This window comes from Falco punctatus, assembly GCF_963210335.1.
Source record: "Falco punctatus genome assembly, chromosome: 1".
Classification (NCBI taxonomy): Eukaryota; Metazoa; Chordata; class Aves; order Falconiformes; family Falconidae; genus Falco; species Falco punctatus.
The window spans coordinates 84447111-84473006 of record NC_137580.1 but is presented as its reverse complement, the minus strand read 5'-3'; the positions used below and the strand labels follow the sequence as shown (position 1 = coordinate 84473006).

General features: G+C 38.5%; 1 protein-coding gene across 1 annotated transcript in view; it reads right to left on the bottom strand.

Annotated features, from left to right (window-relative positions):
- The window catches only part of SFSWAP (splicing factor SWAP), a 49511-nt gene extending 25181 nt beyond the window's left edge, over positions 1–24330 (bottom strand). Inside the window, 13 exon segments of the mRNA XM_080405337.1 lie at positions 1808–1998; positions 3400–3633; positions 6187–6364; positions 8597–8690; positions 9065–9196; positions 9531–9768; positions 12385–12520; positions 13366–13481; positions 13943–14168; positions 18248–18333; positions 20422–20559; positions 21083–21252; positions 23734–24330. Coding sequence (XP_080261463.1) covers positions 1808–1998; positions 3400–3633; positions 6187–6364; positions 8597–8690; positions 9065–9196; positions 9531–9768; positions 12385–12520; positions 13366–13481; positions 13943–14168; positions 18248–18333; positions 20422–20559; positions 21083–21252; positions 23734–23993 — 2199 coding nt within the window. The 5' untranslated portion in view covers positions 23994–24330.
- Positions 24331–25896: the final 1566 nt, after the last annotated feature.

The window sequence follows — 25896 nt, the reverse complement described above, 5'->3', positions numbered from 1 at the left end:
TATTTCTTAGCTATTTTAAACAGCATTGTCTGTTAGTAGGGAAAAAAGCAAATGTGTGGCTTTGATCAATACAGGTTTTTAGAGTTTGGTTTTATATTTCATTACTGAAGTTTAATTACTAAAGTCTTTTGGCCCAAGATTCTGCTTTACCCTTGCCTACTCAAAAATTCTAAATCTTATTAAAGTGACTTCTAGAGACTCTACCCAAAAAAGATGCTTTTATTATCACCACCCATCAACAGACTGGCTGGTAATAGTTCTCTTCACTCCAGAAGATAATGCCAACTAACTGATTCACAATTACTTCTGCAAGATAAATCCTGTTTCTCCTCTTTGGAATACTGTTTCCAAAGGAAATTCATAGCTGATTTCTCATAGCCATGCACTGAACTACTAGAATTTATCACAAACAGCCAAATGGCAAGGGAACTTACTAGCAATCTTATTGTGTTCCTATAACCTAATAATAGGTCGTCATCAATATCCAGGTTACTCTTAGATTTGGCCTAAGAGTGCAGTATCACGATGACCCACTCGGAGCTTCTAAAAACCCTCAAGCTGTTATTACCATAGCACTATCTAAGGTGGCTGACTACCCAAAGAATGAAAATGCATGTAGACAGAAAAGAGAATTAAAAGGCAGAAGAAACATGGAAAACAGTTTGCCTCTGCCACGTGACTATTTCCTAGTAGTCTACAAAAAAGCAGAGGATTTCAGTTTCTAACATCTATCAAAAATTGTTCTTTGAAAGAAGTGCAAGAATACTAACACTCCAAATTGATTTGCTACAGAAAGATACTTGCTTCTACTCTCTAAAATAAGAGATTCTGCTGAATTGAATGAAAGGATTAGGTCACTTCATGATCAAGTAGGCACAGGCAGCGTGCCTACTTCCAGTTCTCTGGAAGACAGCTAGCAGTATAATTAGCCCACTCAGTTATTTCACTGTGAGTTTTTTGTTTTGACTCTTCATCGCCTATGCCCAGTGAATAACATGCATACATATATTTGTTTGAATTTTGTGCCACTACCTGTAAATTCAGCTTTATTTTAAAATTAACATCCTTATAATAAAACAAAATCTTTTGTAACTCCCACACTAAACTTGGGCCTAAAAGAGAAAAAAGCATCCTAGCATTCTAAGCTTTCAAGGAGTTCACATGAAATACACAACTAACATTAAGATGATGGAGTGCAACGATTATATAGCCTAGTTTTCTCCCACCTATGTATTTGTTTTCTTGATTAAGGATGTACAGCTATAAACCTTAAATCACACAGATGAGCTCACTAATTATTCCCCTCAGTTTCATGCCAGTTTAATTAATTAAAAAAAAAAAACCCCAAACAAAATCCCAACCAAACAACAAAATCCAGCAAAATAGGTGCAAAATAAGTCCTAAAGCTCAGTTGCCTGTGAGTTTTTCCTGAACTCAAAGACATCAAAATGCACATTAAGTAAGTATCAAAACAGATATCCAGATACTCTTGAAAGATACGTATTCTAATTCATGGACCACTCACTAGTACAGAGTTAAACTTGCAAGCTCAACTTACAGAACTTTCCATTCTCTAACTAGATAACTAACCTCTGAATCGTTATTTCTCTACCAGATCTTTAATAACAGATGACACACATATGTAAAATGACTGAAAAAAAGATGTAAGTGTTTAAAATTCAAATTTCTCCCCATTTAGAAAAGTTTCTATCTCTTCAGTCAACTTTATAACCTACTGTCAGATTCACGCTCCATAGCTAAGTTTTCTGCTAGCTTTATGGTAACGAGAAATTTATTTCCTGCTTACCTCGTTACTGAAGGAATTCTCTTCAATTTTCTCAGATTCTGCCTCTGCCAGAGGGTTCTTCAGGGTCTGCAAGAACAGTGCAGCTTTCCTCTTGCGCTCTGCTTGTAGCTGCTTTTCTTTTGATTCTTTGGAGGCCTGTGCAAGCTTCTCTCTTGCTGCAGCTGCTAATCTATCCTCTAGTTTCTGTTTTGCTAAGAAGGACAATTAAGCGCAAAGCGTAGAGTGAGACATGCTTGGGGAACTTGGGTTTCCTTGAAACACCCTCCACCCCCCCACCAAATAGCCCTCCAATCATTCTCAGACCTTTGTAGTACATCCGTTCAAAGATCTTAATTCACAGATATATCACTTGCTTGATGAAAAGCAGTACTGATGAAGTAAACATTTTTAAGCTTAAACATGAAAATCCAATCCTGAAAATCCAGGATACTTGTCCTTTTCTATTTACAAAAGCTATCTACAGAAAGTAGCATGGTATATTCAGAAGCTTTTTCTTGTGCTTGTTAAGAGTGATGCAAACTCTCCATTTTGCTCTTTCCACAGATCTGTTCCTTACCTTACGTTTTCCAGCCCTATTCACATACATCTTAAAATGTTTACACAAGGGCTGCTCCAGAAATTTGCAGAAACTGTTTCACCATTGTTACAACCAACAGTTATTGTTATGTGATTACAGAAAGAGAGCAAGCCAGTTTCTTTAACTATGCACCTAGCTGATACTTTGTCTAATTTTTCCATCTTACACTTCTACTTTTGTGTTCTGTGTATGTACAAGACAAAACATTTGCAGAGTTTTTCCAACTCACAGTTTTTTCCCCAACATGTTTTACACTTTATTTTTATTAACATACAAAGTATTTTGTATTTGCTTTAGATTTGTGTCACCATAGCATACCCTGTGCTACTAAAGTTCACAAAAGGAACTGCTACTTAGGAGCAAAATACCAAAACATTTTGAAGATGAAAAATGAAATACCTGTGGTATACTCATATTGGAAGAGAAATAATTTTTTAAGCTGGTGAACACTGACAATGCCTCCACTTTATTATACACTCTCTGCTGTTACACAGCCTTGGGGAGGAATGGGGTAAATTTGATCCCTTTAAAATATGCTTTCATTCAAAATCACAGAGCATACCCTTCTGCCCACATCAACAAGTTGATATCGGTCTATATGGGAATGCTATACAACTGAAAAATAGCTTGAAGCATTTCATTGTTCTCTGAAGAAAATGAGAAATGGCCATGCCTTTTTCTGGGCTCTGTTAATGCAATCCGGAAACCAGAAGTTTAGTGTTTTACTCTGAGGTTGTAATGGAAAAACACAATAAAATTCTGAAAGATCATGCATTAGGGCAAAGTACTCAACTCTGGTGTGTTGTGAGTTTGATTTTAGCTGAGCAACCAAGGAAGATTTCATTCTTAACAATAAGCAGGAAATTGTGGGAAAAGAAAAGAATTCCAATTCCTGTCCATGTGACATAGTGAAGATTCAAAATAGCTAAAATGCCATACTTATTTACGTGACAGTTTTGTAGTTTGCCTGAAGGACTCAAATCTTTCACTTTGTTCGCTGTGTAACATGGGATACCTTGTTTAGCTTCCAGCTCCTCCTGTGTAAGTTGAGGTTTTTTCTCCTCAGCAGCAGTACAAGGAGTGGTAACAGTCGGAGTATGGTTTGAAGCACTATTAGCATTCTCTTGGCCTTCCTTGCCCTCTTCTTCCTCCTCATCACTGTCATCATCTAATTTAACACGGTTCTTCTCCAAAGGAAGAAGGTCATTTTCTTTGGCCTTAATTGCAAAGCTTATTGGAGCAAATGATGCTGTGAATGAATGGGTAAGAATTTACACATCATTAGACTACAGTAGAAAACAGGTTTAATTTCTTGACCTTATCCATTACCCATGCAGACTACACCACACACACACACAAAAGAAACTCATATCATCCTTATGTTATGCTAATTATTCTGGGGAAAAGGACAACACAAGCTTTTTTTCTTTTTCTTTAAACAAATGTTGGAAACTTCATTTGCCCTGTAGAGATTTATTTCAAAGTCTTTTTCTAGTACTTCAGTACCATTAGGGATAAAGAAAGGTACTCCAAACCACCTCTGGAATTACATTTCCTAAGATAAAATAAGTAATTTCATGTTCTGTCCCAAATAAATTTTAGTTTCAGTATTTCTTTTCCCAAATGAACAATCTACTCATTCAGGCCTAGGATGAAAACACTGTGTTCAGGCTCCTATCTGACACACGACAGTAGGAAACAGTCCCTTATGTTTCCTTTACGTTAAATAGATGTTTTGCACAACAATAGCATTTGGCAGGCTCACAGAACAGTATTTAAAGACTCATTTCCATCTATATGAAAATTAATTACTTTAGGGAGTTAACAACATTTTATAACAGGAGATTAAAAGGCAAAAGCTAAGTACTTTTCCCCAAATGTCTTAGCTAGTCTTGCTGTAGCAAGATTAGTGGTCAACTATTCCTTCCAAGCAGCCCCTACTATTCTAACACAAAAGGACAGCACACCACACTCATGCCAGCACACTCAAAAGGAAAAAGGATGCCTGTAAGAAACACTGAATACCACAACAAAAAGAAAATTACGGATATTTCAAGCTAGGTTGTATTAATGGATGTTCAAAAAATATTAAGCATAGCTAATATATAAAATATTTAAGTCTGAAATAATCTTTTTGCCTCACAGAAATTTCCTTGAAACATTTTTTGAAAACAAAATGGGAAAGTAATCTCTAATCCATTTATCCAAAATGCACCTTCTAAGAATAAAGACTGGAATTTCTCACACATCTCAAGCAATGCAACCTACAACCATATGGTCTGCTGCAACATTTATCTTTCTCAGGATGTCTTTTGCATATATATCCTAAAAGATTTCAGTCAGGGAAATTTAAATACAGTAATTAAATTACATACCAAGGCTTATAAAATATAAGCTTTGCATCTTGTAATTCTGGGGTAAAGAAATAGGCTCAGAAATTTAAGAACTCCAGAATTCCAAGAAAAGAGATACTATAATAGTGATTTTCCAACTTCTTCATATGACAAAACAAATCCTGAAATGGGATTTTACTCCCTCAGAGGCAGAAGAAAAATCTAGTGTGGATGTTATGTCTGTCTTGCAGCCAAGGACTGTATTTAGGTTACAAGAAAGTGAGATTTGTACCATATTAGAGGAAATGAAAATAGGTTTATAGAAATAGGATTGTCATGAAATGACTCACTGGTTACATTCCATCATCTAAATTTGAGCAGATTATTATTATTAAAGCACGGGCTCCAGTGTGCTGTTTATTAATAACACAACAAGAAGAAACGATATAATTTTCTATTGCATATTACATTGTCTTAATAGGGCATCTTTGAAGATAGGGAAGATTGCTCCTTCCCTGGGGAAGCCACTCAAGCTGCCCAGAGAAGAAACTGCAGAGTATGGACAGCCAGGCAACAATGGCAATGAGCTTGGAGCTTGCAGCCCATGGAGGGAAAGAAATTGCAGTGAGGAGCAGGAGAGAATTCCAGGGAACCACAGGGGATAAACTTATCAACAATTCAGAAAGCCACTGAAGTGGCAGGAAGGCAGTACCTATCCATGGGAACACAGGTCAAGAGTGTTTTTCCTGTTTCTTTTTTTTTTTTTTACCAGTGGCTTTCAGTTCTAGTGAAAAGATTTAAGTTTCTAGTTTTTATTGAGAATAAGAAATTTTAGGGTATCTTTTCCCCATACACTAGGAAGGTGGTTCCCAAGTATAAAAAATTGCTTCTCCAACTCAGGACACTAAGAGTATTTTAGCTGACTTTGTTTGACAGGCTTCCAAGAGATCCTCCCATTTTGTCCCTCTGCTGCCATGGCTACAAGAGGAAAAATATTCCACTCGGACACAAAAATGGTCTTTTTTACAGAATGACTAACATCCAACACAGGAAGACTAAGCAACTGAATAATAAGCCTAGCATACTTCCTCCATATGCATGGTTTCAAATAAGACTACTGCTTTTATTCAGAAGGAATAACCTCTTTCTTGCACAGAGCTTGTAACTGTCAAGTTTAAAATGACAAAAATAGGAATCTACTGGGGTCACTGATGAAAGCCTTCAACTTTGCACAAAACTGAAATAAAGCAATTTATTCTGTCTGACCATAAATACCTGACAGTCTGATAAGAAAGAAATATGAAAGCAATCAAATTACTTATTTCAGTTGGGTTTTGATGCTTCCAGTGAAAATATTTTTTGCATGATAAAATTCTTTTCCTTACCTTCCCCCTGCCTTTCTCCCCACCTTTTTTTCTTTTTTAAGTGCTAACAAAAATTTTCATACCCAACAAATCATGCTAACATACCTTTCACCAGTTTACCATCACTGACAGTTTTAGAAGGAGGAACATCCTTTTTAGTTCCTGAAACTCCCTTAGCACTTGGCTCAGATGCATCTTCAGGTGCATGTTCATCTGCAAATTGAGTCTCACTTGGTGTATCACCGGCAGTATCTGCTGGAACATCTTCAGATGAAGATACTCCCTTTTCAAAAGAAACATGCAAGCTTACGAACTGGGTAGTTCATGAAAGAATTATTGCAGTGTCTGTGGAGCTGTAATTTTGTCAGCCATTTCAAAAATCACTAAAAGCTAGTTTTACATCAATAAGCACTCATGCCCCAAAGTCTGCTTCTTATAAATAATGCACTGCTTCATGTAAACCCACAGGCTGCAAAAACTACAGACCTACAATAAGAATGTGTTGTTATTTTACAGCAAAGAAAACGTTCTTCAGCTGGTACACTTTTGCCAACAACTGTTTTAAAAAATATATTTTTAAAATTAGACCCTGAAAGTATATAGGTCTTGATCTCCAGGGTCTAGGACAAAATCCATTAAAGTTAAAATCACAGAATGAAAACTTACGACATTTTTTTCCTAATGTGCAATTGCACAACACCGTCTATATAAAATCAGGTTTTACAGGGATCAACACAGGTTAATATGCTTGATTTGTTTCAACATTCTGCTGAAGAATGTTGGGCCTATCAGTGGTTTTTGTGGCATGAAATTGATACACTCAGATGTGCTGAGATTTTCAGAACAGTAAAGAATTACATGACTGAATCATTCAAGACGAACTCTAAACTCACAGTATGAAGGCTGTAAAGGTGGACATAGCAGAACATTAAAGAACTTTACATGGTGATTACATAAAGTAATATAACATTTAAACAAACTTCTCAATAAATAGTTTGTTTGTTCCACTGGTTGCTGCTAAGTATACTTAACGTTGAAATACCAGTATTGAAGACATCCTTTCATTGCTCCCTGCAGCCATTCCCTGACCAACAGAACTAATTTCTGAAAATCCTCGAAGGGTAAAAACACAAGGAAATCAAGGACTTCATCCTGTATTTACTGAAGCCAGTAGCACCATTTCTTATTAACTTTAATAGCCAAAAGGAGAACAATCAATTGCATTAGTTGCCTATATGTACATTACTAAAGCATAAAAATAATATTGAAATCATTATTCTAAAAAAATTGAAGACAGTGGCGTTATCTATGTAACCATGCAGTAGGAAAATATGTATTGCTACATGTGACCTCAAGGGAGTTAAAACAGTTTCTGCTTGCTTCTTAGCTGTATGCATTTGAAAATTTAAAATGAATTGATTACACTTTGGTTAATGTACAATTTCCCCCCAAAATAAATGTTAACAAGTCCTCAATAATTCTGGTAAGTATCATGAATTCAACTCACTGGTTGGCAAATAAGAAATTACAGAATAACAGTCAGCATTGTGGTACAGGACAATTTTGTTTGTAATTTATCAACTGAGTAAGATCACATTTACCACAGCTTATCTTTAAAAACAGTGTTTTCAAAACATTTTTCACTATTAAAATATTAGAGACAAGTGTTTCAAACAGCAACTAGTATTGAATTCCTTCATTTTCCACAAAGTGATTTTGAGGAGTTTACCCACAGGCCTACCTTTCTTCAGTTTAAGGTTCCCCAATCTAAGCCTTGAGATGACAAATGACATAGGGCCTAAAAAAAAAATAGCTCTTTCCCATGAAAAGTTAACATCAGATAATGTATTTCTGATACCATTTGCAATTTTCTTTTCAGCAAAAGAACAATCAAATGAGACTAGTTAAAAACAAGGATGCTAAATCTGGGTATCATCTTCTAATAAAATCGACTAAAAGCAGCAAACCTCGTAGGAAACTGATGTAAGATTTTAAAGCTCCAATATTTTTTCAGTCAATCACGACAGGAGTCTTCTTTAATAAAACCTCCCTCAGAAAAAGGCATCTCAGAAAAGTAGTCAATCTACTGTGCTACTGTTCTACTAAGAACCACAAGGCATATGAGAAGGTAAGGTTGTTAAAAAGCTATAACTAACCTTTCCAACAACATAACACTAATCTAATCCTACAAAGCTCTAAACTTCCACAAAGCATACATTCCCTTGTAAGAAAGCAGAAAGATTTTCAGGTTGCCATTTTGTATTACAACCACAGTGAGTGACTTATACTAAAAAGCAAGAACTAAATATCACACCACCTCATATATCCTTACTTAAATATTAAACAAAACTAAAGAGCAACAACAACAAAAAAGCATTCACATTTTTTCCTGAACAATTTCTCCTTAATTCAGTGGTGCATTTTTAAAACTTCTCATGGTAACACAACAGATAATCAAGTCCTTTTCTCACTAACACTGTATACACATATATTACAAATACAAATGCACACATACCTGACAGTTGTCATTGCTCTCTTTTTGAAGGAAGAACTGTTTTTTAAATTCATAGTAAGCATTATACTGGTGCCATGGTTGCAGGAACTCAAATCTGTTAAAAGAAAACCGAATATATGAAAATGCACAAGAACATAGCAAATACCAACAACCCTTTGCCATCTAATTTTCTTTAGCAAATGGTACACTATTTTATGTTTGGAAGCATTGTAACTTATGCCTAAACTTCCAGAGGATATGCATTCAGAGCAGGCTTTCTAAGAGACGCTTTTGTTTATATTGGTTGTTTTGAGGATTTGGGCAATAACGCTTTGGCAGTACCATTAAATAGGTCCCTGAATTTCAATTAAAAAAAAAAGAAGAAAAAAAGACAGTACTCCTTCTTGAGACCCACATGTCCCGGTAATAATCTTTTCAAATGAAAACCTCAGCTTTAAAAATAGAAGTTAAAATAATGTCTTCTCTTACCTGAGATCATTCTTGGCACGAACACTGGTTTCAAATTTTATTCCATTCCTAGCAACATACTCAGCTAGCTTATCAATAACAGGTTGGATATCTGGGGGCGGAGGTATAATGGCGACCACTGGAGCAATTGTGCTGAAAATATCAGAAGTATGTAAATTTTATAAACAGAACACAAATATTTTTCAGACACTTGCTTTAACAAAAAAAATATGTTACTTAGAAGTTTGCTTTCTGGGTTCATTATGCAGTTAAAATTACTTGATTTTCCATCATGCAAAGACTTCATAGTAGCTGAGTAACAATAACCATGTACAGTATCAAAGACCAAAGTGGAGGGAATCAGAGCTGTATAACCACTGGCGAACGCTACTGAGGAATCACCAATAACAGCACCCTTACTAAATACTTGATACTGAAGAGCAGCAAAGACACCCCTCCAACCAACAAGCAAATCTATATGCAGTACCTTGTAGATGTTGTGGCAGAAGTCAACCCATTGCTACTATCGGTTGTGTCTGGGGGAGGCGGAGGTGTTGTACCAGGGGGTGGAGGTACTGTTGCTACCCCTGTAGTGCTTGATACAGTCACCCCTGCAGGCAATGCATTGTAGTAGGTGGCAACATCTATTCCTGGAGGTGGAGGCGCGAGGCAATAGGTTCCATCAGGTAGCATATAATAACTGTAATACATGGCTGCCACAGTTGCTATAAAAAGACATATTTAAGAACCATGTTCTAATTAGAAGAAAAAGACCCAATTAAAAAGAACGATATTGCATTAGTACAAACACATTGAGAATGCAGATTCACACAACACACCAAGAAATGGTGTCTATTTTCTTGTGTAAAAAACCCAAAGACAACGACAAATGCTCATATTAAAACACTTAGAATGAGTAAGAAATATGTAGATTAAGGGACATAATCAGAACATACTAAAGGTCAGCTAGAAACCAAATTGGTAACAATGAATGAATGAAGTGAACCAAAGGCGGCCTATTAAAAAATGACCTAATATGAAATCATTCCTCCTAATACAATTCACCTCTGGCAGTTTAACTCAGGTAAAACTATGCACGCATTAAGAAAAAAACGTGCATATATACAAAATTAACATCAAGAAATTAAACTACTAGCATCACTATTAAACCACTACATCATCATACACATATACCTACTTACTGAAACCTCAAAAAGTAGACAAGTTTTGTAATTTAACACCAATACAATGAACAACCAATCTAAGCAAGTTTTCCACACTAGAGGCTTCTCCAGTTCTAAATATGTATTTCTTGAGAGTGCAAAGGCATATGGCTTGCTTTCTTTAAGAACAATACATTATAATACTTTAATAAGCTTAATGCTTTTAAACAGCAGTTACTTCTTGTAAATACAAAGATTTTCTGCAGAAAGACGTACGAACTAAAGCATTCAGGTAAAATATTTCAAAGGATTTACAGTAAGAGTTTACATTTCTGGAGGCAAAGCTTAATCAGTGCATTAGTTTATAATGAATTATGCTCTTAAAAGTTTCCTAAGCATTCCTGTGTGGCAGTATTTACTTTCTTCTAAGAATAAGTTATCTATAAGGAGAGCAGAATACAGGTCTGTTAAGTTTTAAAGACAGGGAGAGAAACTACAAACTTAACTTGTGTTGCTAGTAAATTATAATCTCCCAGTTTGCATCATATACATTCAGATTTAAGTCTGACATAAAAGTAATCAGAAAACTGACAAGCATTATTCTGGAGATACTTATTCTGAGTATAGTCTTTCTTGAAATAACCAGTAATTTTCCACTTTCTCCACCGAAATACTATTTCAGTTTTGTTAAGATTCTCTCAAGGTTCACTTTTAAATAAAAATTACTTCCACGCATATTCCTCTCTACATATTACACCCTGACAATGCCTGTAATCTTAAGGTGATATTTATATACTGCAACAACTTTACTACAAAAACAAAACCACCACCACCACCACCTTGAATTAACACTACTCATTACCAACAAATTTATAATATCCTGAAACCCTACGGTAGCGAGCACTGCAGTGTAACTTTTCTTATAGCTCAATAATATCAAATTATAAGTCCCATAAATGAAAGGCCAAGTTTCATTTCTATACTTAAGGAAACAAGGACTTTCAAAATCCTGAAATTTGAAAAGTCAGAGGCATATAAACCCAAATAAGTTTGACTTCACCTTTTTGATTAACAGAAGTTACAGTGAAGCTGCTTAATTGCTTTAAGCAGCTTCAAAGATAATGGAAACCAGAGACATCCACAAAATTTAAGATAAAGGTGCTAAAGATTCCATAGCAAGGTTGATTCTTAAAAGAAGTTATACACAGGACAGTATTTACATTTATCTGAAATGGTTCAAGAGAAATTCAAGATTAAAGATTTAATAATAATTTGGAGATAGGAGAAAGTCTTGGTATTTCACTATCAGACACAGAAAAAGCAGTTGACCACACAACTGTCCACATCACTCACTCACAATGTAAGTATGTTACCACTTTTCTTTTAAGGAAAAAAACAACAGAGTAACAAATCCTTTTTAAAGGATGGCCCTCTGTAGCTATGGAACTTAAAAGTTAGTACCCCCTCTCAGATATTGTAGTGAGTTCTGTAATTTTAAAAGATCAATTTTTAACCATGAATCTTGCATATTCCTTAATTTTATTCTATGTTACACGTTTTCTACATATAGCATGGCACTGGTACACAAAATAAAAGGTAAAATAGTGAAAAATCATGGGAATTGGCTGTATAATAAAAGACTTATTTACCATAAAACTAATTCCAGCTTTAGAACAGAATATTCTACTAAAACCTGGTTTTATCACTTCAGCAAGATTCTTCAATTTACACTATTTTACCTTTGCAGATTTTTCTTAGTGTTAAGACACTCCATCTGCATTTTGCTTAATATAGTAAGCTTTTTTTTAGGGGAATCTCATTCATTACTTTATAGGACAGATTTATACTCAACAGTGAAGGCATTCATTAAGCTTCATTAATAGAAACTGATGGAAGTTATCAAAAAATATTAAAGGTATTGTGCTAACCATTCTCAGAGACTGGAGACTTGGCCTCCTGCCTGCCCACCCCCTCCACCCCATTTCTGTTTTTCCTAAGCAGCTAACAATTCGACAGATACTCTCGGGAAGAATGCACTTTCAACAATTCAGGAGATTGAAGAAGAAGAAATACCAGTTATGAATGACCAAGTATGAAGCTAATATATTTTCTTCCCACCAGCATCTACATACAATTCATCACGACACATCACCAGCTGCCTAATCACAATGCACTTACAATCAGAAGAATATTCTGCTTGTGATGTCTGTACAGCTGCCCCATCTGTTGACTGCTGTGTAGACGAGTTATTATCTGATTGCGCTTTGCGCACTAGTGCTGCAAGTGGATGATCAGGGTCTACTACCTTCAAAGGCTGTAAACATTTTGAGAATAGAAAGATTAAAATTTGAACTACGTATTTAAAGCATGATAGCATCAACCTGATTTGGAAAGCAAGTTTATCTAAGTTAATACACAACAATAATATTGTCCAAACACTGAAGTTACCATTTTTGTAGCTCTCACAGCAGAATCAACAACTACTTTAAAAATTAGTGGAAAACAAAAATATACTTTAAAGTGAACAGAAATTCATGACATCAAAAAAAAAGTGGGTATTACTCTTATTCATTTACTGCCAATGCTGGGACACAGGCACAGAACCTGACTTGTCTAATTATCAGACAGCAACACTGCCATTCCTCTGAAAGTCTCGTATGTGTACAAGCATCAGTCATTCCATTATTCCATCACTGATCAAACTCAGAAAATAAAAACAACAAATCCAGCTACATTTACATTTAATGAATATTACATTCTGCTGAAATATTATTCGCTGAAACTATTACTTCATGTCAACATTTTATCTACTAAAATCTGAAAAGAAAACATTCTCAGCTTATATACAGAAGGCATTAAATATCTTAATCTTTTCAGCTTCGATACAGGTTTTGTGGGGGAAATCCTTGAGCGATGCCCTCAATACCAAAGGGCATCAAAAACAGAAATATAATTCTTTACAAATGGAAAAACAATTTATGTACTAGAAAAAAGGTAACTTGGCAGTTAACAAAACAAACTTAAATTACCAAGACAGAGTGGAAATAAAATCAAACCAACTTTGTTAGCAGAAAATCTTAACATTTGCATGTTAGAATTTCTGTGCTCATGAATCAGATGTTTTACACTGTAGAAAGTAATTTTATTAGGGTTGAGTACCTTCATGAGCTCTTCAAGCCTACTGCACTTTTTAGATGCAAAGAGACTTGGATGCAGATAATTTCCATCATCATCGTCATCGTCATCATCTTCTTCCTCAGATTTGACTCTCGAGTCTAAACAGAAGCAATGTCTAAGTTTTATTTGGGTTTGCTATGAATTTGTGTTGGGAGGGAAAGCTGGTACAGGATAAGCATGCATTCTTAAGAAACTACTGTTTTCATAAACGTGCTTATTCACAAAAACATACATATAAGAAGATACTGCTAGTCATCAATAAAACTAAAGCTTAAGTGCACAGACCGACCCTCTGCTGGACTCGAGCTATGCAAGTATTTCTAAAAGCTCCAGGATCATAGCAGCTCTTGTATCTGAAAGCTTCCCAAAACAGTATTTTATTTTAAGAATCTCCTCCAATTTAAGCAAAATTTTGAATCACCACATCCATCTCAGCTGCAGGATAACTGCACTGCTATTGCAACACACCAAAACGATGTGGCTATTTTACAAAAAAAGACCAGCGCATGTTTCAATGATTCACATCCTGAAACCATCCATTTGACAAGCAACAACTTACGTTTCTTCTCGTCCGCTTTATTTTCAGAAGGAGCAGCATATCGTCCCTCTTTCATAGCCTTCTGAATGAATTTGTAGTAGGGATTGAGGTAGTGATCAAATCGCAAGAAGTCAAACTGGGAGTTGCGTGCTTGCTTGGCTTTCAGCATAATCTCAAACTGTGCTCCCTGCTTGCAGACAAAGTTTGCAGTTCGTTCTATAATTGCATGCATTTTTGCTGTTGGTGGCTGTGGGAGTAAAATAACATATATTTGTATTTTCATAAGCAGCTTGTGAAGCAAGTTAGAACTCCAGAGGGAATTAGAAAGAGCAGTAGTTCCCTGCCCCTCTTCTCCGCTTTCTCTAGCTACTCATTTTCATAATCAATTTCAACTAGCGAAAGCTTATCAGCACTAAAAGAAAAACAAACAGTCCTGATCTTCCCTAGCTGCTCTTTCATTTCCTTTTGCAAGATCTTCTCCCATCTGCACAACTATTTTTGCCACTGCACACCAAACTGTAAAGGGGAACAAATCCTGTCTGCGCTTGATGCAGCACAAAAATTATTTTAAGCCAGGATCATTCCATAGCCATACAGAGGCTTCTGGTGCAAGACAAGAGATGAGTTTCTTGAGGCAGCAGTGCCAACTTAAAGTGGCCCTACTATACAATACCTCAAGGTGCTCCGAAGACTCAACATGTATAGTCTTCTTCCCAACAGCTGTCTTTTATTCTGTTATCACTGAATGTGCAAATATTGTTTCCTAACTAGAAAAGCTTGTTACTACACATTTGCCTAGAAGGAACATGTCGCATCTTAAGACCAACATAAGAATTGTAATTCCTATGTGCTGTCACATTCCCATAAAGAGCCATTGAACACTTCAGCAATAAAAAGAAAATTAATACAGTCAAGCGGCATCCATGCATTTCCACTCTGAAATCTCATCTAAGGAGCACTGTTGTATCAAACCCAAGAAGTGAAAAGAGCAAGAATATAGTTAAAGAATGAACCTTGCCATTCACTGTCTTTAATTTCATACTCAGATAGCTCTGTTTTGTCTTGTGCTCAATAAACTGTAGAAACACATACTCTGTGTGCCTATAAAGATTTAAGTATCACATTAACGATTAGTTTTAGCTCTTCATTTTTATTGGTCTAGATACAGAAGTATGTTGCAAACCTCAGGAAACCTTTTTCAGAAGATTGGAAGCACATGAGACAGTGGTGTTCTATTCAGGGGAAAAAATATCTAAATGTGATCAAGCAGCACACTGTTAGCTGATTGGATCCCCTTCTAGAGGAACATGTTCAATATGGAAAATAATTACTTATTCCAAGTTTTAATTGTCCCTGTAAAGTACTACCAAAGATTATTTTAATTAGAGGCAATAAAGTTCTCCATAAACTAAAAACATTCTGTGCATTGCCAGTTTCACTATTCAATAATGTATCAAGTTTTCTCTTTCTACAGTTCTTACGCAGAAACACAAAATACATTTAAGGCTGAGAGATTCACAAACAAAGCTGCAAATCAGCAAGGAAGCTCAAAAAAGACTGTATCTGAAATTACTATCTGGTCTTGAATTTGAAACTGAGATCACTGTAAGCTCTGGAAAACAGGCACTATAAATAATAATAATAATATGATTTTAATTGACTTCTAAGATTACCAGCACCACTGATCTACAAAACTTCAGAAAAATTTACAAAGTGAAAAACATTAAATGACAGACATGCAGATACTCCAGTTTGCTGTTTAATAAAGACACTAACCATTTAAACTGAGAACTGTTAGAACTTCTGAAAGTAACAGTACTTGCCAGAGCAGAGAAAAAAACCCTTCTGAAAAATACCCCAATGACATAAGTGCTATCATCTAGTCAGATATTCTGTTCCAATCTTTAATTGGTATTGTAATTAGATGTTTTTCATGACCAAGTCTGCCTTCCTTTAAGTTAGGCAACTATCCTCCAATCTTCAGTAAGCCTGGAAAGTAAGTCTTATGTTGCTTTTCAATATTCTCATCTGGAGAAAACAAAGCGATTTTCAATCTCTCCTTGTAAATTTAACTGATTATTTCCTCTTGCAGCCCATTTCTGTTCACTTCTTAAAATGCAATGATCAAGAACAGTCATCTTTGCCCATAATCCTTACATCAACAGTTTTAAGCAGTGGTAGAACTCCTGCATCCTTGACACAACTCTTGTATTTTAAGTTCCTGAGTGACATTACTGCTGCAGTTGGAGCTGCCATACGCTGAACATTCTATTGCTCACTAGAGCCTCTGGATCTGTTTTGCAGTAGTACTGCCTAGGTACTTACATCATCATTTCACATTTGCAGTTTGGATTGCTTTGTATTACAGGAACTATTTTATATCTGTCTTTATCGAACTGCACCTTGCAGACTGTGAATAAAGTCTCCAAGTTAGCAAGCTGATTCTCAAAGTTCATCTTATTTCCACTGCACTGCAGTTTCTTCCCCAAAATCATTCAGAGTCCACAAGTGTCCTTCCCCTGACATGACCATCAACAAGTGCCGTGTCTTTTAACTTGAACGTTAATTAGCAATAAATTCAGGAGAGACCTAGAACACCACCCTGGTAGTTCCACAGATCAGCCACGTATTACACCTTTTCCAATCACTTGTGTATCAACATAATGGCAACAGAATTTCTGATTTATTTATCTCTCTCTCCTCCTCTCTTTTTTTTTTTAATGGGTAGAGTGAGTAGTTTTTATTAAACATGCCTGTAAAACCCCACCAATAATTTACCAGACTTCTATCCTTCACAGTAATTGAACTACAAAATACAGAATAAATACATTCAATAGGAAAACCGATTGACAACATTCAGTTGAACTGAACAACAATTCAAGGCTGACAAAAAAAATATTCTCACAATTCCAAATCCAAGGTGAAGTATACCCTGTTTTCAGGGCTGCTGTCTAGATTTATTTTTTTTTAAATCAAAACCAAGTGTGTCCACATTTCCTTTCTGTTCATTTGAACATACTAGAGTTCAATAGCTGATGAATTACTTCAGTAAGCCCCACACTACATTCTGCAACTTACGCGTAAAATATACCTTAAGTTTCAGAACAAAATTCAAGCAAAGCAGCTATCTAAATCAGCAAACATTCTTTCACCAGCAGTTACTTTTTGGAAACAGCATTCAAATGCTAAATAACCAGCTTCTCACTGAGCGCTCAATGTTCTAACTCCAAGACTAAAGTAGAACTCATAATTTAAAGGCAGTATTGTATAAAAATCTTCCCTGAACTCAAAAGTAGGTTTGTAAGCACTTCACTAACAAAATATATTGTAAGATTGTAAGGAAAAGTAGAGGAAGTAAAATTATAACAAGTTGTGCATTACATTTGTTATATAGCTCTTATTTCATATTAAAACCAGAACAGGATAAACATTTTCAATTAAAAGCCAATGAAGCAGAAAAACTCTTACACAAATACCCTGTGTTCACTATTAGTTATCCTTACAGAGTGCTTTGGAGCTTTACTGGTTGAGGTTATGAAGTTGAGAAGGCAGCCCAAATATAAATTAACACTTTCACCACCGCAATACAGGAGAAAGAGTACTATCCAGTTTCCCAGTATCTTTTACGAAACTTGAAATAAATTTTAAATCCTCATGGTTACAACTGTACTTAAGCAGGCAACTGTTCAGCTCCCTTCAAGAAAAATACACGTTTCAATTAAGTTTACAATTTACTATGTAGCAAATTCTCACAACATCACATGAAAGAAAGAGCTTCTACATGATTATCCTTTCAAGTTATTTCAGAATTTGCTAGAAATAAACTATTGCTTTTCTTCTTGAATAGGCTAGTCTTAAACACAGTCTTTATATCAGATCACTTCCTACCCCCTTCAGACTGGGACTCGGTTAAAAAGAATCCAGAAAAAAATTTTGAACAAAAGCAATCATTTGGTTTGATGGTCCTTTACTTTTGGAATGTCAACCTTGACATCTCAGTAAGTATTCATTCCAAGAACAACTGCCTTTTTTCTGCATTACCTAAAATAATATCACAAGTGATACTGAATGCACTCACTATGAGAGAGACTGGAATAATTTCAGTGTGAAAAACTGTTCTATCGAGAGAATTGATAGCATTCTATCAAGAGAGTTTATAGAAATTAAGAATTCAAGAAAGAACACTTGAAATTAAGCTACTATTTTAGAATAATTTAAGACATACCACACTAAAGTTAATGGGGAAAAAAATAATAAATCAGTAAAGCACCATAAACTCCTAGAAAAATAACAGAAACATAAGTTGCGCTAAATGTACACACATACCAGCTCCACATCAGAAGGTACGTTCAGTCCTGGAGGGGCAACAAAAGGTTCTTCATTTTCTTCTACATTTTCTGTCTGAGCTGTTTCTACAAGACATGACAGAATAAAATACTATAGGACAAAATACATCAAGTACCCAAGTGCTAATAAAAATTTGTTTTAAAAAAAGTAAATCTAAAAGGATATGCAATCAAGAAATTTATCAAATGAAACTATAACCACATAAGATCCAGGCTAAACAGGCCCAGCTCCCTCAGCCGTTCCCCACCAGGGAGATGCTCCAGCCCCGTCATCTGTGTAGTCCTCCGCTGGACCCTCTCCAGCAGCTCCCTGTCTCTCTTGCACTGGGGAGCCCAGCACTGGACACAGCGCTCCAGATGTGCCTCACCAGGGCAGAGCAGAGGGGGGGGATCACCCCCCTGACCTGCTGGCCACGCTCCTCCTCATGCCCCGCCAGGCTCCCACTGGTCCCTTGGGCACACTGCTGGCCCACGGGCAACCTGCTGCCCACCGGAGCTTCCAGGTCCCTCTCTGCAGAGCTGCCTCCCAGCAGGCCAGCCCCAGCCTGTGCTGGTGCGTGGGGTTGTTCCTGCCCAGGGGCAGGACCTTACACTTGCCTTTGCTAAACCTTATTAGGTTGCTCTCCACCCAACTCGCCAGCCTGTCCAGGTCTTGCTGAACGGCAGCACACGCTTCTCTTGTACTTTTGTATCATCAGCAAACTTGCTGAGGGTACACAGTATCCCTTCATCCAGGTCACTGATGAGTAAGTTGAACAGGACTGGACCTAGTACTGACCCCTGGGATACACCAGGAGCGACAGACCTCCAGGTACTCTGTGCCGCTGATCACAGCCCTCTGAGCTCTACCATCCAGCCAGTTGTCAATCCACCTCACTGTCTACTCCTCCAACCCATACTTGGTCAGTTTACCTATGAGCATGCTATGGGAGACAGTGTCAAAAGTCCTGCTGATGTCAAGACAGACAATATGCACCACGCTCCCTTTGTCTACCCAGACAGTCCTTCCACCATAGAAGGCTATTAGGTTGGTCAGGCATGACTCCCCCTTGAAGACTCCATGTTGACTACTCCTGATAAACTTCTTTTCCTGCACATGCTTAGAGATGACATCCAGGATGAGCTGTTCCATCACCTTTCCAGGGATGGAGGTGAGGCTGACTGGCCTGCAGTTTCCTGGGTCCTCCTTCTTGCCCTTTTTGAAGACTGGAGTGACACTGCCTTTCCTCCAGTCTTTAGGCACCTCTCCTGTCCTCCATGACCTTTCAAAGATGACACAGAGCGGCTTAGCAATAATATTTGCCAGCTCCCTTAGCACTCAGGTGCATCCCGTCGGGGCCCATGGATTTGTGGGGGTCAAGTTTGCCTAAATGATCTCTAACACAATCCTCCTTGACCAAGGGAAAGTCTCCAGACTTTCTTGCCTCTAGGGCCTGGGATTCCTGCAGGCTGGCCTTAGCATTAAAGACTGAAGCAAAGAAGGCATTCAGTAATTCCACCTCCTCTGTATCCTTTGTCACCAGGGCACCCACCTCACCCAGCAGCGTATTATTCTATAAATCTCATCATTCTTGGTAAGAAAAACAAAAGTGAGGCAACCCAGACACAACTTGAACTCACAGCTCTCTTACCAAATGAAGCGGGACTTTTTATTTATTCCTTATATACTTGATCAAAGGTAGATTCTGTAACATTATGGCACATTGTCAGAGTCTTGCAAAGGCTTCCTACAATACAGACAGCCTTTAAGGTTTGACAGATTCCGCTTTTAGTGACCAACAGAGAGAGGGCATTCACCTTTTTAATCACTATGCAGTAGAGAAAGACAGGGGAGCAAAAGTACAAACATGTTCTTCCCTATCACCTCCAATTTTTCAGTAGGCTTTTCCCTCTATATACGCAGATCCACACAACATGAAATACACCCCTATGACAAGAAACACTCAAAAAACGTGCTGTAGCAGCATTTAAGCACATCAAAAGCAAAGTCTGCAAAAACTCAGTAACGCAGTTCCATAAAAACTTTCCTGAAATGCTTCAAGATTTTTAACTTGCATTTTAATATAACACACATTTTCAACCTTCAACTGCAAGTGAGAGACAGGGGTGCTATGTTCTTCATCTCAATTAACCCCTCCTATTTTTACCCCTTACCTCTTTGTTTTGCAGGCTGATGCTCCTCCTCCTCAGTGGGTTCTGAAGGGTCATAATAATCACTTCCATAACGGAATCCCACTGCATTATAGGTACCATCCTCTGCCAAAGCTTCACTCAGTCTTTTATATTCCTCCTCTTGAACAAAAATGCAATTACCGATCATTAGAACACATTTAAAAGCTAATTTTTTTTTTTTTTAAAAAGTATAATATATCTTACTTTAGTTTTTAAATGAGAAGTTTTCATCTAATCATTTTAGCTTTGATTTAAAACTGAATGGAAAAAGACAACATGTACATATGCTGACCATTTCTTCCTGAAGAGATAAAGGCTGCGGGTTAAAACATTCTAATGTAATTATGCATACAAAAGCACAGAATTTCATTTAAGAACACTAAAAATGAAGCAGAATGTGTTTATTTGGGGGGGGTGGGTCTGAAATCCCAGTCTGCCCTCAGAATCTGGCCAATTTCTCTGTGGATCTATTTTTAAACTATCCTGAGGTCCTCTCACATACGCAAAGACTCCTGTTTTTCGAATCCACTGGGTACTGTCAAGATAACATCAGAAAAAGAGAGTATAAAATTAGGAGTAAATTTAATTTCATAATTATTTATTTAAACATGTGCTAAACTCGGGAAGTTTCCTTGAGCAATACCTTGCCTCGCCTCCTCCTCAAGCAAGTCCGTATGCAAGGCTAAATACCTCTCTTCATCACAGAGGGCTTCTATTCTAGCTTCCTCTTCAGACAATTGATAATCTCTGTTCCACGTGGAATATTCAGCATCATATTCAGAAAGGTCATGTAGGTGACCACGCCCATCATACCTGCAAGATGAAACAGCTGGTCAATGCAAAAAACTTAGGGCTTGTGTTTATGCGACTACTTAAATACTTACCCATTAAAAATGAAAAAAAAAACCACAAACTTATACATTAAAGCATACTTCCTTTTAGAAGTTACGTTTAATTTTGCTAATCATTTGTCACCAACTATTGAAAATTTGTTTAATAGTCTACATTCCTCTCAAATAATAAATTATTACGATTAAAGGCAAAGGTATCCTTTAATAGTTTAAGTGGGATCCATTTCCTTAACAGCTCTTACCGTACGTGCTTCAACCAACCAATCAATGTCACTTGCAAAATACGTTTTTCTGCAAAGTCAAATAGCTTACATTCACACAAACCCGAATACATAAATACCTATCCGTAAGAACCAAACGGTCGAAATTTCCTCGCTTCTTTCTGCTAGTCCCGAACTCTCAGGAGATATCTTCACCATAGAAACTTGCGTCCATTGGAGGTAAAATCATGGCTAGGCTCGGCCCCTAGCCATTTGGCTGAGGAAATAAGTTCTGGGTTATGTGATAGAGAGACACACATACATAGGAACAGTAACATATACATGCAATTTAAGGAGGTTCACCGTAAAAACGGCAAAGATCAATGACGTACAGTTCCTTTCTACTATGCAGAAATAATCTTATTTGCAGGAAAAGCACTGCATTGGGATAATGTTTATGCATCAGTAAGAGAAACTGATTAAAAAGTAAAGTGACAGTAAACTCGACTCCGCTGAGGTGTCTTCCCACACACAACTCTTGACTTGTGCCAACTTGCTAGACCAAAACCAAAGAAAGTAAGTATTCTCATAGCAAAAAGTTAATGAAACACGTAGGTCTGGTTAATCAAGTTCTGTCCACAGGCAAACTTCAACCCATGTCTTCTCATAGCAATACGCTTTTCTTAAAATGGTGAAAATGAGGACTTCCTGCTGCTGGAGATGAAAAGAATCTAAGCTTCCAAAGCAGTTTATAAGATTAGTAATTGCAAGCTACCTTAACTTACAAATGTAATGTTATTTAGATTTTTCCATATTATATGCACATACATGCACATACTTAGGTTTTGCTCCCTGCAATTTCTGTAACACCTGTAAATTGGGTTACTGCTGCACAGGACCACAAAAATAGCCTGTACCTATTAATGAAGTCTGTCACGAAAGTGATCTGGATTAGAAGTGTGCATTGTAACACTTCTATTCTCATATAAGAAAGAAATTAAATACAGCTACAAATATTTATGGTAGCTTTTTTCATGTCTTTGTGTTTATTCCTATTTAACAAATTAATTTTAATCATAAAAATCATTAGAGGCATAAACCCCAAAGTAGCGCAAGGGCATTTCTTTCTTTTCCAGTCTTATGGAAAGAAATGGAAAGACCTCCCCTTACTGATAGTAGTTCCAAGCCAAACACAGTTGTTAAATCAAAGCAAGAAAAATCATGTATAGCACCAAAGCAATGATGAAATTGAGGGAACAAATATCTATAGTATGTCATGTGATCCTTTTCAAACCAAAATCCTTCCATCTTTCCCACTGAGGTTTTCAGGGTCAGCCATAACTCTTAAATTGCACTTTCAGTGCTCCACTCAAATATATCCAACCTGACCTCCCATTTTCCCCCCTCCCCAGGAAAACGTTCAGACAATTTATTCTGAATGAATTTGTTTCTAAATCCCACCCTGCACTGCTGAAACAACTTAAGAGACCAGAAGAAACATCAATACAGATTCTGTTATCCTCTCTGGCCATGAACCTGTGGCTACTGCAAAACAACCAAAACCGCCACCTCAACATAAAATTTGAAAAGCAAGCACCCAAAATCAAAGCCATTCTGCCTAAGACAGCGAATCACGGCACACGGAAAAAGTTATTAGGTCAAGAACTGCTTTTGGGGTATCCCACTAACGGCCTGCAGCCAGATTACATAGGAGAAATAAGAAAAGTCCATTTCCCCTAAGGTGGATAAATAACCTTCCACTCCGCACATCGCTTAAGCTCTCACTTACAGAGCGTTATAAAGTGCCTAACAAGCATTCCCATGCAATAAGGCTCCCTTGGTTTCCAAGTGAGAAAAGATGATGTTTCTGGTTTGCATTGAAAAGGAATAGATCATTCCCACTCTCCACTCCACCCTATAAACCCTACCCTGACAAGTGGAGCGGAAAGACCCACACACACAGACTGCCAGAAGGAGGGGAACCTCCCAACACTGCCAGAGCGGGGAACCCCAAGTTCCCGCTGCCAGGGGGGCGGCCCTGCAGCGTTACAAAAGCAGCACTGGAAGCACTCTACCAGGAGGAGCTGCCCTCCAACTCTGCCACTGAAGAAGATCCCCACACGTCTGCCAGAGAAAGCCCTTTGTTCATCCCCCGCCCTCACCTGCCCACAGCACAAGGGGAGGAACAGAAAGAGGCTATAACAGGAGATCTCGCAGCAGTCTGGGGGTTGTGTTACACCGACCTATCGATCATGATCTTGGGGTCTCCCATCCAAGGAATAAGATGTCGCCCCTGCTCCTGGTACTGAGCCTTCTCATCATCTCGAAACAGCTTGCAGGCATAGCCGAACACCAGCAGCTCCACACGGCTATTCCCACCTCCACCTCCTCCTCCACCTCCTCCGGGGGGCCCGGGGACCGCTCCCCCGCCTGACAACAACATTAGGGGCGGCGGGCCTGCTTCTTCTGCAGTCCGTCGAGAACCTCCGACCCCTCCGTACATCACCAGGGGATGCAGCGAGGAGGAGGAAACTCGCAGTAACAACGACTGTCCGAGAAGCGAGTCCCCCAGAAGGCCGGGCCCGCACTAAACTCTCCAGCTCCAGAGCACCACAGTCGCCATCACCTGAAACAAAATGGCGAGCCTTCCGCTTCCGCTAGCGGAGCGGAGGCTCGGCTGGCTTCCGGCACCGCGCAGATTCGCCCTCGGTTTCGGGAGCCTGAGGGCGACGTGAAAGGGCGGCGCGGCTCCGCGTCCCGGCGGGGCAGGCGGCGGCCCGCGACAACAGCCGGGCAACACGGAGGGGCTGTGACGCCGCGGGTGTGACGAAAGTGCGGAACGCAGGAACGGGGCGGAGCCGAGGGGGGCGGGGCGGAGCCGAGGGGGGCGGGGCGGAGCGGGGGGGCGGGGCGGCCCCTCTGAGGCGCTCGGCGTGCCTGAGGAGGATCGCGGGGTCTCGCTGCAGCCTCGGGGCTGGTGAGGGGCCTCGGGTGCTTTCCCCGCTAAAATGCCTATGTGGAACTTTAAAAAAGGAGGGAGGGGCCGGAGGCTCTGCGCAGGGTAGGGAGTCGTGGCTTCCGACGTTTGTCGCGCTGCTGAGGGGCCCCACAGGGGCCTGATGGCGGGAGTTGCCGGTGAGGCGGGCGGCGATGGAGCCCAAGGAGACGGAGGCGCCCGGCCCGCCCGAGGAGGCGCCCGGCGCCGTTCCCCTCAGGCCGCGCCTGGGGAGCTCGCTGGGGGAGGGCCCGGTCAGCCAAGGTGGGAGGGCTGAGGTGCTAAGGAAAGTTTTTTCCAAAAAATTTATAAAATACACTTTCTTTGCTAAAATTGTGTACTCTGGACTGAAATTCTCAGTATCATTTACCTCAGATTTAGGATTTTCATCACTCTTTCAGGAAGTGTAAAGAACCATTTTGTGTGGTGTATAATACAGGTCTGTCAGGAAGCCCCTGTGGGAGCGAGGCCAGCGCCCTGGTGATGGGGGGTTTGGGCACCCGTAAATACAGGCAGAGCTGCCGGGGGTTTTGTGGGCAACTTACTGGTATCATTGTATACAAAGGAACAAAATATGTGAAGTAGCATGAGAAAAGTCATGCGCGAGCACTGGAAAAGAGATTAATAGCTTGTGTTAGCATTTAGAAATACCTGCTACCATGCAAACTTGGTGGAGGAGGAATCTGGAAACTTGCTTGGATGCTCCTTTACTCATCTGCAGTCATGAAATTGAAAACAGTATGTGGTGTTTCCACAGTATCTTTCAAAGTGAACAACAAAATCTGAGTAAACTTTGTAATGCTGCTTTTGGGTAATAGTGATGCATATACAGTTCCACCTGCTGCTCCATGTCCTAGAAAAGATGGTTAAAAATCTTCCGGAGTGAACATATGTGTCCTTTGCAACAAATATATGGAAGTTTCCGGTAACTCTGATACTTCAAAGCTCTTAGTAAACAAATCTGCTAAACGTAGATGCTTCAGACATATCTTACTGGTTTACAAAAATAATGACTTGAGTTGTTTGATGAAGTTCTAAGAGTAACACTCACCTTTGAGAAACTAAATAAAGACCTGAACACCAAGGATACAGGTGAGAACACTCGATCATTGTGCAAAAGTTTTATACCAACTGGGAAACATTTGGAGTAAAGAGAAGAACAGGAGAAAACAATAGAAAGAACTCCAAGAAAAAAAAAATGACATTTTTTGTGGGGTGTATGATAAAGCAATATGTGGTGAGGATTTTGTGCCTTCCTTAGGTCTTCTGATAATGCAAAGGATTCAGCAAAAAGATAGTATGGCACAGAAGTGGCTTTATGCAGTTGAAGTGGCAGTGTAATAAGATAACTTCAGATTATTTTACCAGGATATCAGCATTTGAGACAAAGGACGTGAACTGTGCATGAGTC